Source organism: Nelusetta ayraudi, unplaced genomic scaffold (assembly GCF_046127955.1).
Source record: "Nelusetta ayraudi isolate G7.1 ecotype Tasmania unplaced genomic scaffold, CSIRO-AGI_Nayr_v1 ptg000059l, whole genome shotgun sequence".
Taxonomy (NCBI): Eukaryota; Metazoa; Chordata; class Actinopteri; order Tetraodontiformes; family Monacanthidae; genus Nelusetta; species Nelusetta ayraudi.
In genome coordinates this window covers 3,559,155-3,571,098 of record NW_027466109.1, presented here as the reverse complement: position 1 = coordinate 3,571,098, position 11,944 = coordinate 3,559,155, and the positions used below count along the sequence as shown (strand labels likewise).

At 45.3% G+C, this 11,944-nt stretch overlaps 1 protein-coding gene across 2 annotated transcripts; it reads right to left on the bottom strand.

The window, feature by feature from the left end:
• Positions 1-302: 302 nt before the first annotated feature.
• On the bottom strand, positions 303-11,522 carry edem3 (ER degradation enhancer, mannosidase alpha-like 3). Of its 2 annotated transcripts, XM_076039162.1 has the most exons (21): positions 10,255-11,522; positions 10,115-10,160; positions 9,872-9,972; positions 9,622-9,661; positions 9,417-9,529; positions 9,092-9,245; positions 8,566-8,700; positions 7,644-7,749; positions 7,331-7,428; positions 6,415-6,540; positions 6,240-6,323; positions 5,965-6,048; positions 5,569-5,693; positions 5,204-5,375; positions 4,959-5,104; positions 4,724-4,868; positions 3,616-3,807; positions 3,313-3,478; positions 2,974-3,159; positions 2,780-2,827; positions 303-1,641 (listed from the first exon to the last, which is right to left on the bottom strand). In XM_076039162.1, exons 1-21 carry the CDS (start codon positions 10,341-10,343, stop codon positions 1,244-1,246), a joined length of 2,754 nt encoding a protein of 917 aa, XP_075895277.1. In that variant the 5' UTR covers positions 10,344-11,522; the 3' UTR covers positions 303-1,243. The 2 variants fall into 2 exon arrangements, with proteins under 2 accessions (XP_075895277.1, XP_075895278.1); XM_076039163.1 differs by lacking the exon at positions 2,780-2,827 and having other exon boundaries at positions 10,255-11,521.
• Between the last annotated feature and the right edge of the window lie 422 nt (positions 11,523-11,944).

Here is an 11,944-nt window from a genome sequence, read left to right as displayed (position 1 = left end):
ATATGTGGCCTCTGACATTATATGCTTATATCAACGACATGTTCATGTTTGTGATGTTATTATTAGGTGTTCTGTCTCCTGAAGATCAAGGTCAGATTAAGATCAAGTTACCCCTTTAACCTCAAGATAGCTTCTACATCTTGACCTGACATTCAAAAAATTTGAGATGTATCCAAGACGATAATCCAAAATACCAGCCATGTAATACGAATGTTTGAGTGTCTCTCCTTAGCACTGAAGTAAGTAACCTTATTTATGACTCTGACATTTGCGCAAACGAAAAAAACAACAACCAAACGAGCCATGTTTCCCACCTCACGACTTTATTTAATTTCAACATGTTCATTTCTTGGTTTATCTACCCCTTCAAATAAATTTGCGGCTACAAGCACAGCAATGAGATCTCGTAGCGCCCTCGTGTGGCGGCTTTCTGGGTTGTAGCCCAAACCGCAGTAGTGTTGTCGAGGTCTGCTCCAACCGATCCAGTCTACATAGTTTCGTTGTCTGAGGGGGGAGCGAACCAGAACCTGAGCGAAGCAGCGCCGTATTATTTTAGTCAATACATCTCAACGAGGACAGATTTACACTGACATAGACAGATCAAGTTTAATGGAGAGTTTTTTTCCCCACACACAAAAAAAGTCCTGCATGTCCTCATTGTTCACACACACCCTCACATTAACTCCCAAACCGAAAAAGTTTGTCCCAGGACCATGACAACAGCATTCACAAACAATCAGCACGTTTGATTAAAAATAAAATGAATTGGTCGATTGGTTAATTAGAACACGAGCTGCTAGAATGAGCAGTTTTTTTAAGCAAAGAAAAACATTTCAAGCATAGAAAGAAACAGTGTCAGATGCAATTTGAAGCATCTTTTTTTTTTTTCAAATAAAAATCTGGTCAACCATTTGAGTATATCTGACAGATTAGCAGAAACTGTCGAGAGAACGCGAGGTAAGAGCGCTGGTCTCCCGTCCACCTGGACTTCATTCTTCCCTTATGGTCCGGAGAAGCAGTGCATTGACTGGCTTTGGCACATGATTCCTTCCACAGCAATGAGAAGAGACTAACGGCGGACACGAAAATACATCTCCCAGCATCCTCTCATTTTTTCATTTTGTTGGACCAAGGCTGGTGATGTGTGAAGAGTCGTTCCCCTCCGAGGTGTCCGCACCCTGCGGCGCGATCAAACAGTAAGTCACAGGGCGGAAGACACGCCCGCTGCTGCCACCGCCGCCTGTCAGAGCTCGTCTCGCTCCATCTGCTTGAAAGCCTCCAAGTCTTCCCTCCAGTCGGCCAGCAGCTCGTCCGCCGACTGGCTGCCCGAGTCCCTGTTGCTCGGAGGCTCCTCCCACTTCTCAGAGTCTTTCTCCTCATTGGGCGGAGCTACCTCTGCTGCACCGGCAGCCTCTGCCTCCTCCTCCTTCTGCAGACCGTCTTCCCCCGACGGGCCGGCGGCCTCCTCCACTGGACTGGCCTCATCCACTGGACTGACCTCCTCCGGGGCTGGGCTGACATCCTCCAGAGCCGATTGGTCCGGGTCTATCGCATTCGTTTGCGTTTGGTCGAGAGGCTCGAAGGAGTTGGGGGTGGTCGCCTCCGTGGTGCAGCCCTCCTCCGTTTCTTGCACGTCCACACCTGATGGGAGAACAGTAGGGGAGGGGGAAATTAATTAATCAAGAATATGACATTGCCACTTATGAATCAAATCACAAATTTAAAAAATCATGAGACCGGAACTCATGTGCCACTGCACTGCAGCGTCGAACCGGGCTGTTTAAGAAGATCCAAACCAACTCATGAGAGGAAACACCAACATACAAGGCATTAAAGATGATTGAAAAACGAATTTGCCCCTTTTTTTGGTTGTTTTTTTTTTTTTAAAGCAGCATGTGGCATCATTTTGGGTTTTACGAGGTTGAGGGGAAAAAGAAATTCAACAAAAGTCACATTGTTTTTGTAAGTTGTGTCACGCTACAAACAAATATAGTGTGAACGGGACAAACATGAGGAACCTGTATCGCCTGCTGGCACCCGGAGTTGGAGGAAAAGACAGAAAATCCTCCAGTTGCTCCAAACCAGACAACCATCCCCAACGCGATTAATTGCATCGTAGCCCTCTGAATCGGAATTGAATTGAATTGTCAGGTACCTAGCGATTCCCACCCCTAGTGAACAGTGAGGAAACGGATTTGAACAAGGAGATGAGCAGAACACGGAAACGCACACACTTCAGTCAAGCTAGCCTACGCAACGTGCCCTCCGGTCGTCATTCTCAGTCAAAAATAGAGCAGGTTCTTTTTTTTTTATGTAGAGGCTGTCAGCTACATCAGCAGGATGCTGCGAGTGAGTCATGAACCATGAAATGCAGTTTGTCTCACCTCGATGGAAAAGGTACATTCACACCAGCATGAGACCGAGGACCTGATGACTGAGAGAATAGTTCCGGAAAAGTATTTGACTTTTCTCCCCCTCCTTTCATTTCACTTTCATTCCAAGTTTTTGCGTTAATATTGGCATAATATTAACTTTGAAATGCTTTGTAGTGTGGGTTTTCATATCTTCAGAGGGCATTGCCTCTTTGACAGTGTCGCAGTGCAGTTAAGTCCTTTAAAAGAATGAATTAAATGTAAGATTCACATCAAAGCCTTCATCTTTTCTCGCTTCCTTTTCCTAGAGAGGCAGTATCTCCAGGGGCAAAACTACTGCAGTCTCATGTCAACGTGTTACAGAAAGGGTGACAGCAAAGACAGAAAAAGAAGGAAAGAATACTTACTGCCCTCAATCAAGCTGCCAGGCAGAGGTTTGCCTTTAAAAATGGCTGCTGCTTGTCCAGAGGAGAGGATTTGAAGAACAGAAAAGAAGGGAGAGAAACGAAGAGAAGGGGAGAGGGGTCAATAAAAACAAACATAAGCAGCCGAGACCCTCCCACGTTATAACGTGGTCAGGAGGGCTTGAGTAATGGCCAACCTCGGTCTCTGGCTTTGTCGCTCAGCAGCACCTCCACCTCCCTGTACTCCTTCAGCGACTCCAGCAGGATGTTGCCCTCCTTGTGGAAGAGGAAGAGGAGCGGCAGGCCGATGTCGTCCGTGCTGCGGCCATCTCCCGCCATTTGGAAGAGGGGAGCCGTGTCGCTGCTGCTGCCCTCGTTGTCATCTGAGACAAAGAGACGTAAATGGAAAAAAAAAAAGGCGAAAGGTCAAAGGAGCCACTTGTTGATTGGCTGTTGCAAGTAGCAGATAAACCCCAGGCGATGTGGACAAGTATTAAACTTTTCCAAGTCAGGTGCGAATGACTGCGTGCGCTCACCGATGACGATGCCTCCGATGGCGCCGGCCTTCAGGATGTGCCGGGCCTTCTCGGCGAACATGCACTGGCCCCGCTGCAGCAGAGCGATGTGGCCGCGCACATACTCGGCGTTGGTGATCTCAGCGCAGCCGCTGTAGGGCTCGGCCACGGTCACGAAGCCTCGCACCTGCACATGGGAGAAAAGAAGTGGAGGCGCCGAAGGAACAGCATTAAGTTTTAATGACCAGCTGCAACAGTGAAGAGCCCGTTCTATTTTAAAAACAGCGAGTGAATGAGCATTTTTTTTTTTTTTTGAATGCTTACCCCTGTGGAACTTTTGGACAGATCCGTGCCGAACTGTGCCGGCCCAGCTGTCAGCACCACCCTGCCATAGAACGGATGGGAGACGATCTGAATGGCTCTGGGTGGCAGCTGCTCCTTCTGCTGCTGACTGGACAGCTCCATCATCTCCTGCATGAAACGCACGCCGTCCTCCGCCGCCACCGCGCTGACTGCCTGTGTGTGTGTATCAAAGCAGGAGGGAGAAAAGAAAGCGAGATGGTTTGTAATTTTCTGGATAAAAGAAAATTCCTTATTTGTCGAGAGTGGCCAAGGAAAACCTTCATACACACTAATGCGTGACTTCATACACATTTTATATTAGGTCAAAAACTATGACTCATTCTTCACATTTTAAAATGTTACATATTTGTCACTGGGTTCAACGAGGCTCTTCTGAGTTGCAGTGTTTTGTCCACAGCAGGAAAGTGATTATTTCATTCTTGTTGCTTCAGTAACTCCACAGTAAGAAAGAGCAGCCACCGAGGAGACGGAATGATTTAGCTTGCTTTGTGCTTAGTGTTTTATTTAGGGCTGTCAGTCGATTAAAACGTTTAATCTCGATTAATCGCATGAGTGTCCTGAGTTAATTTGCAATTAATCGCAAATTGCAATTATTTTCATTGGAACATTACAAAACGTTTACATACTTAAACTGTGTGTGTGTGTGTGTGTGTGTTTGTTTCATCTCTCTCGCACTCTGATACTAGATTATAACAAATACAGCGTTGACAAATATGATCGCATTTGTCAATCGCCGTATTTTATTTTGAAAACTAACCACATTTTTTTTGTGCGACTCCCTGTCCAGCTTGACGCGATCGCTCACGGCTCGCGCATAAAAACAACAGACACCGAAAAGATCGCTGCACGGCGCAAGCTGACCGCAGAGATGCGCGCCGCTTCCAGTCTGGTGTGAACGACATCATTGGTTAACAAGGGTGATTTTGGTAGGTGCGGTGCTTCCGCCTCCGCTTCTGGTGTAAACCAGGCGTTAATTGCGTGTTAAAAAAAAATTGTTAAAAGGGGTTTGAATAAAGGCGTTATTAACGCCTTATTAACGCGTTAACTTCGACAGCCCTAGTTTTACTACCTGTGTAGCGTGCTGGACCAGCTGCACTCTGCCGTCTTTCAGGTGGATGAGACTGACTCCCATCCTCCTCAGCAGCTCCAGGTGTTCCGGGTTGTTGGCCATGAAGTCTTGAGCCCTCAGTGGAGGACGTCCCATCCCAGGCTCCCTGAGTAGAAGGAAATTCAAACTTTAAACACCAACAGGGTGGAAGCGACCGCAAGCACACACAAGTCGTTTAACCCAAAATTATACAGACCTGTAATGGGTGGAACGGGGGCAACTCTTGTCCACAGCACTGCGGATTGGTTCCCTCAGGTTGCGCGGGAAGGCGGGGTCAGGGAACAGGAGGCGGGTGTTGGGGCAGGTCCAGTCAAAGTTGGAGTCGTCCAACTCTTCCTCTGACTAAAAGAATAATGAAAAATACAAAAGAAAAAAAAATAAAATGTGAGACAAATTCCCGTCATCAAGTGAGAGAACGAGTTCTTGGTCCCACGAACTCACTGATCTGTTGGAGGTGATAGACGAGGAGTGTGGAGCCGTGGAGAGTGACAGAGGCAGCAGGTGTGCCTCCGTCGTGAAGACGTAGTCCTCCACGTCAAACGGCAAATCCTTGTCGTCAGCAAAGAGCAGGAAGAGATACTTGAACATCTCGGCGAGGAAGAAGGAGTCCATTCTGCACGGGTGGAAAAAAAAGTGGAAGAGTCAGGGCAGAAATGAGGTGGACGTTTGTCCAAGGTGATAAATAGCAATATTTGTTCCAATTGCTTCAACTGGGCCATGAATTGGGAAGTGAGCCAGGTTAGCAGTAAATTCAACACGTCAATGCTGGCACTGCAGGTGCAGCTGGATGGTGTTTGTATTCTCACCGGTCCTCGTGGCTCCCGGTGCGAACATCCTTCATGGCTGCGAAGCCGCAGGGGACGCGGGCAAAGCGGTTGAGGTTGTCCATGATGGTGCGGCCTGCCTCCAGGTAATAAGGGTCTCCTGTGGCCTGCGGACACGGTGAGCGGAGAGAGGTAACGTGATGGCTAAAGATGTAAGAGACCCTGCGATCATTATCAGCCAATATTTGGTGATGGACGATCAGATCAGAAGCTCCAATCAGATGCCTTACTCTTTGTACTTTTGCATCCAGCGGCTGAATTAAATGGTTTTAACAGATGATCCTCTAATCAATATGGGATTCATGACGAATATCAAAAAGGAGACACAGATGTACAACGTTCCAGAACTCCTCGGCAGCAACCCGCCTGATGGATTACCTTGTAAAGAAAATAGGTGCTCTCTGCAAACTCAGGCCTCAGGGGGTGTTGAGCCCAGTGTACCCTGAAATCAGTGGTGAAGGCCTGGAGACAGACGGATAAAGGAGTTAGCACGACGATCAGGCAGGTTATTAGAGCCGCGCTCGGGTTACATGACAAATCCAAGTTTCCTTTCAATCAGACGTGGCCGATGATTGAACTCGTGTTGGGGTTCACTTTGCTCAGGTCCTTATGAGTGGTAATTCAGGTATCATCCCATAAATTTATTTATTTACCTCTGGCAGGAAGTTGTGCTTCTTTGTGACTTGATAGAGCATCTCATGGGTCTCAATGGCAGGGCGGATGTCTCCTTTCAACACCTTGAGAGGACATGCACAGTGAGAACACAGTGTATGATGGGGACAATGATCTCATCCACAGAAAACGCTGAGCCACTTGGTCCGATCAGACCTGCAGCCCCGGGAAGAAGGCCAGGAGTGAATCCATCCAGGTGCGAGCAGGCAGCAGGGGTTTGTGGATGTGGACATCGAGCAGCAGTGGGGGCTGGCTGATGTACTTCATTATCGATGCGTAGTGCTACAGAGGAAACACAAGAGTGGGATGAGTGAGGATGGAAAAAAGATAGTGACAGGCCCACCTGAAAACACAACAGGTCTTTCAGCCTCTGTGCAGAGAATATTATCAAAATCAGTGGTTCTCAACTGGTGGAGCTTCAGGACCCACATTGGTTTCCTTATCATGAAGTCACAAACCAAATTTATTCCACAAAAATAAAAAACGCTAGTGAATGAATTACTGAATTATTGAAATTATTGAGGTGCATCGTGCGTCCTGCAAAATAAATGCCCAACATTTTCTCTTTCCTTCCTGTGGCAATAAAACTGTACAACTCCTCACTGTGAAACCACTGTTTACCACATTCATTCACTTCCCCCTATTTCACAGTCGACTGATTATTTTCTACACTGCTAAATTTGCACATGTTTTATAGCCGTGTATGTAAGCCTTTTCTTTTTTTTTTCTTTTTGGCATGCTTCTATTTTATTTGCTCCATGTGCTGCCTTGAAGGTTGAATGGAGCACTGTTACCAACAAAATTTCCCTCTGGATTAAATAAGAATTCTGATTCTGATTTATATATACCTATGCTAAAACCACTTTTTTTTTTTTTTAAATAAAAAAGGGAAACTGCCCACAAAGCCGTGACCAATTCAAAACAGCTACGCGAACCACTTTTGGGTCCCGACCCACCCCTTGAGAAACGCTGATCTAAATCAAATGCAAAGCCGTTGGAGAAGCTACCTTGGCTGCATCTACAACAGCATTGAGTTCCTTTTGTGCAAGGCGAGAGTGCTCGGTATGCTCACAATATTGAACCGCTGGAGAAACAGGTCATCTCCCAGGAGGACGTAGGCCTTCAGCAGGTACTCGTAGTACGAGTCTATCCCAGCTCCGACTCCGCTGTCTGGGGAGGCACAGAGCAGATCCGACACATTAAGACAGGATGAATCAGATTAGATGACAAGCAAATGTTTGGATTCCATCCCTTAATCCCGTCTCCTCACCAGCAGGAAGGACGCTCAGCCATACATCGACCTCACACTGCTACACTCTCACATCATCATCACTGACTAACCTCATTTTTCACTCTCTCCGCCATTGACCCACCCCACCTCTTACCCCTGCGGACCCACTCTCCGGAGTGGATGTTGATGGTGGTTCCGACAAGATTGCTGTTCCGCTGTCTCTTCTCCCACAGGAAGTCCATGGCTCGCCGGGCATGGGCCTGCGCATAAGAGGAAATGCGCTGAAGACTGACAAGTAGGAAAAAAAATCAATCTGTGGCGGCAGGCGGTCCAATTACAGAGATTACAGCGTACGACTCTGTGCGTCATCAGCGCTCCGCCGCTGCCGGTAAATGAACCCATTGCAGGGTCTAACATCATAAATGCTGACACACAAATGACTGCCTGGAGCTGTCAGTGTTCCCACTCTCTTTCAATGTACATCATGTCAGTGAATCATCCAGGTAATGGCGAATTAATTAAGCAAGAGAAGCAAGAGAATTTGTTCTGGCACGACGGTGTTCTGACAAAAGGCAAGATGCATCCAAAGACAAAAATACAATCAAAGGGACGTGATCAATTTGCTTATTCTAATTTATTGTTTATTTTGAATAATTTCTTTTGTCAACCAACGATGTGGTTTTCATTGAAGCAGGTCTCCAAAATCTACTTTCAGAAAATAGTGAAGGTTCAGCTTAAATAATAAAAAAGATGAGCCGCTGTTAGGGTCTGACAATTCAGTATACATTTGTCTTTCTGAATATTGTTTAACTTATGAAAGGGGAACATGTGTTGCTGCAAAAAGGTCCAGCAGATCTACAACTGCAAAATAAGAATAAATAAATAAATAAAGTTTTGAACTTTTTATTTTAAATTACAATAAAAAAATCCCTCACTGATTTACTATCATAAAATGATAGTTCACATTTAAAACACAAAAACACCATGGAGGTTAACTCGGTGACACATTTGAAAATAAGAGTGTAAACGAAGGTAATTAGAAGATTGAGTGGTTACACTTTGATGCAACTGTGTACCTCAAATACAGGATCCCCAGTGAAACGACTTAAGGCAGCAAATTCCAGGATGATGGTCCCAGCGCACGCGGTGCACGTGTCCGTCTCTGTGCCCGTTCTCGTCTCTGGTCCCCAGATACCATGTTTCAAGTTTACCTGTCAAGCAGAGGGGAAACAGCCGTTGCACAACCTGTTTTCCAAGCTTGCTTCTAATCTAGTTCGCAGGAGAGTGTGAATAAAAAAAGTTGGCCATCCGTGAAGAAGCCCAAGATCAAACACTTTGGCAGGTGCGAGGCAAGCATTGAAGCGGAAAAGGAAAATATGAGATTTGAGTGCAAGTTGTTTTCCAATCACAGCTGACACGCATGGAACAGTTAACACACATCTGTGTACAAAATGGGTCAAAACAATCCGATTTTTTATTCTTATACTCAAAAAAAAATCCTTTGACAAAAAAGAAACAATGCTGACTAACTCAGATAGCATGATGTGTCTTCACGCCCTGTGTGTGCATTTGTGTGTGTGTGTGTGTGTGTGTGTTTCTCACTCGTGGATAAGGCAGGCCGCTGCTTGTGTTGAATGCCGGCAGCAGTCGCAGGCCCAGGTCTTTGGCCATGTGCAGGAGTTCGTCCTGGTACCACTGCATGTTCTGACCTCCTTCTTTCAGCATCACAGCCATGGAGTGTCCTCCCAAAAGGCCGCTGAACACAGACAACTAAGTTTTAGAGCTCCAGTGCAGAATCCCTCACAGTTCTCTTCCACAAAAACAAATGCCTATAGTGAAGCATTAGCGAAGCCGCGCAATTTGTTTGAAGCGCAGCACGGCACAGGAGAAGTTTACGTCCCAACCACTGTTTAAAGTTCAATCTCACCCAAGGACCCGAATGTTGGTTTCAAAGACCGACACCACAATGTCGTTGTCGAGCCTCACATCGGAGAGCACTCTCCTCACTGCAGCCTCAAACTCTGTTGTCTTGTTCAAAAGCTGCAAACAAAAAAAACACATCAGAGTGAATTACCTCAATTTAAAAAAGAAAACCTTCACTTTTCCTCCACTTAAAAAAAAAAAACACTTACCACAAGAGTATCCAGAGTGTCTATAAGTGTCAGCGAGAACCTACAAACAAACAGAAACTCTTTAACAAAGGCGTGTCCTTTAGCTCCCTCAATAGTAGCACACAAGTGATCAACCTGCTGACGTTTACTTTGCTTGTAAGTAGGTTCTACGCACACAGAAAGACTTATTAGACTCATTAGGTAAACATGCATTCACAGCGTTCCAGTATCGTGTTAAGACAACTGCAAAGACATTCAGGATGTAACTCACATTCCCAGGGCGTCGTCCACATCACCTCGACTTGGTTCCAGACCCCGAACTCTTCCTCTGCATGTCAGCGGCATCAGCTCATCCGCTGGGTACGCATGGTCCTTCAAAGATTTAATAATAATACATACATTTTTTAAAAAAAAGATACAAACACATACCAAACTTTTACAGTATATCTTTTAAAAAAAAAAGTATATCTAATTATCACACCGTACAGGAAAAATCTGCAAAAGCTTCACTTACCATATAATTCTGATATGCATGGTCAAACATCTCAACCACTTGGTTCCTTCACAAAGAAGAGAGATTGCACAAATGTCAGTCTAGGCATCAACTTCATTGCAACACAAACTTTGCCGTTGTTGTGTTTTCTCACAACTCACCTTAACTTGTGCCTCTCCTCCCGCGGCATTGCCTGACCCCGGCAGCACAAAACTGCCACCAGCGTCAGTGTGAACAGCAGAGTTGCCATTGTGACGATGGCTTGTGAAGAAAGCAGCAAATCTGACAGAACTACAGCTTGGCTCTTCGATAAGCGATGAGCAAATACCGAGTCATTGCTTCTGCCCTAACCTAACATCTCAGACAACACATGAAAAAACAAAAACTCTCAGGACATCCCGTAATCAAGATAAGGTGCTTTTGGGCCCTGGACCTAACTGTACCTTCTGATTACTAAATGGCTACAAGCAGCAATATGAAATCAGAATTTGTTTGATGCTCAATACTGGCCGGTGGCACAACATCTGTCTGTCTGTATCTCAGCAAAATAAACATTGGTGGGACTTGAACTCTTTCATGAAAAGAAAATACTAATTATATGAATTATTATAATTCCCTTTCAAGCAATCGTATTTGGAAGTGTGTCTGAAGTAACTTATAAACAGCCACGCACCTGTTCACCTTTCCACACTGTAAAAGCCGGTCTATTGTTCACGCTTTGACACGTTGACGTGAGAACGACTGACGAGAAGATGAAACCCTGCTGCGAAAACCCACGTGATCTACGAATATGCGAACTATATTAATTGTACGTTCTGAGTATAATACGTCGACAGAAAAAAATAATAATTGTGGTCTCTTATCGTCAATTCAAAATTCACTGTAAACCAATAAAAGTGTACTTATGCCATGCCAGGATCTTAGACACAATGCATGAGATTTACCTTCAAGTTACAGTATTCTACATTCAGTACACTTCATTAATTCTCCCCCCCCTCCCCCCAACATAACGTAGATCGAATCAAACGAGTAGCCAAGGCTGCGCTGTGCAATGTTCTTGTTGTTCCCGGACGCGGTTACCATATCGGTGAGGCGAATGAAAACTGTGGTGATGCAGTCTTCGTTAATAATTTCCTTGACAGTCGGCCGGCCGGCCGGCAGGCAGGCAGGCAGGTAGTGTTGGTGAGGCGAAGCAGCCGAACACTTGTCAGTCTGCGAAGTGCTAACTAGCTAACTCTGCTAATAGCCGCGAAATGAACGAGGTCAAGAAAAAAAAATCAACCAAACACACGGGCATGGTTAGGCAGTGATCCGGTCGATCACGACGGCACAGTCTTTCCTCTCCCCCGAGTCACAAAGTGGATCAGACGCCGCTCTCATCTCTCCGACCAGGGTAGTCTGTATTTTAAACCGGATGCCGTCGAGAAGAAACGTCAACAACATCCGCTTCCTGCTGGAGGGTGGAGCGTATTTTACCGTAGTTGGTTTTATCAGGCAACATTTTTCATAAACGTGGGGAAGAAAATAAGATAAAAACAAACAAACAAACAAACAAACAAACAAACTCTCCCAATCTTGTTGATTTTCTTTTTTTTCTTTTTTTTCTTTTTTTTTTTTACATAGTACACTGATAGGGATCAAACGATTTAAGGTAGTCATTTCAGTCATGCTGTTCCGCGGTTCTTCAAATCAAGAGTACGAATTCACTTGGACGTTCCAACTGCTACTCACTTTAGCCGATTTATCAATATATGTCTATCTGTATCTCATAACGTTTTCTCATATCTCATAAAGCACTTCAGGTTACATTCGAATGTGATTTAGGTCTTTATTAAAATAAAAAAAATAAAA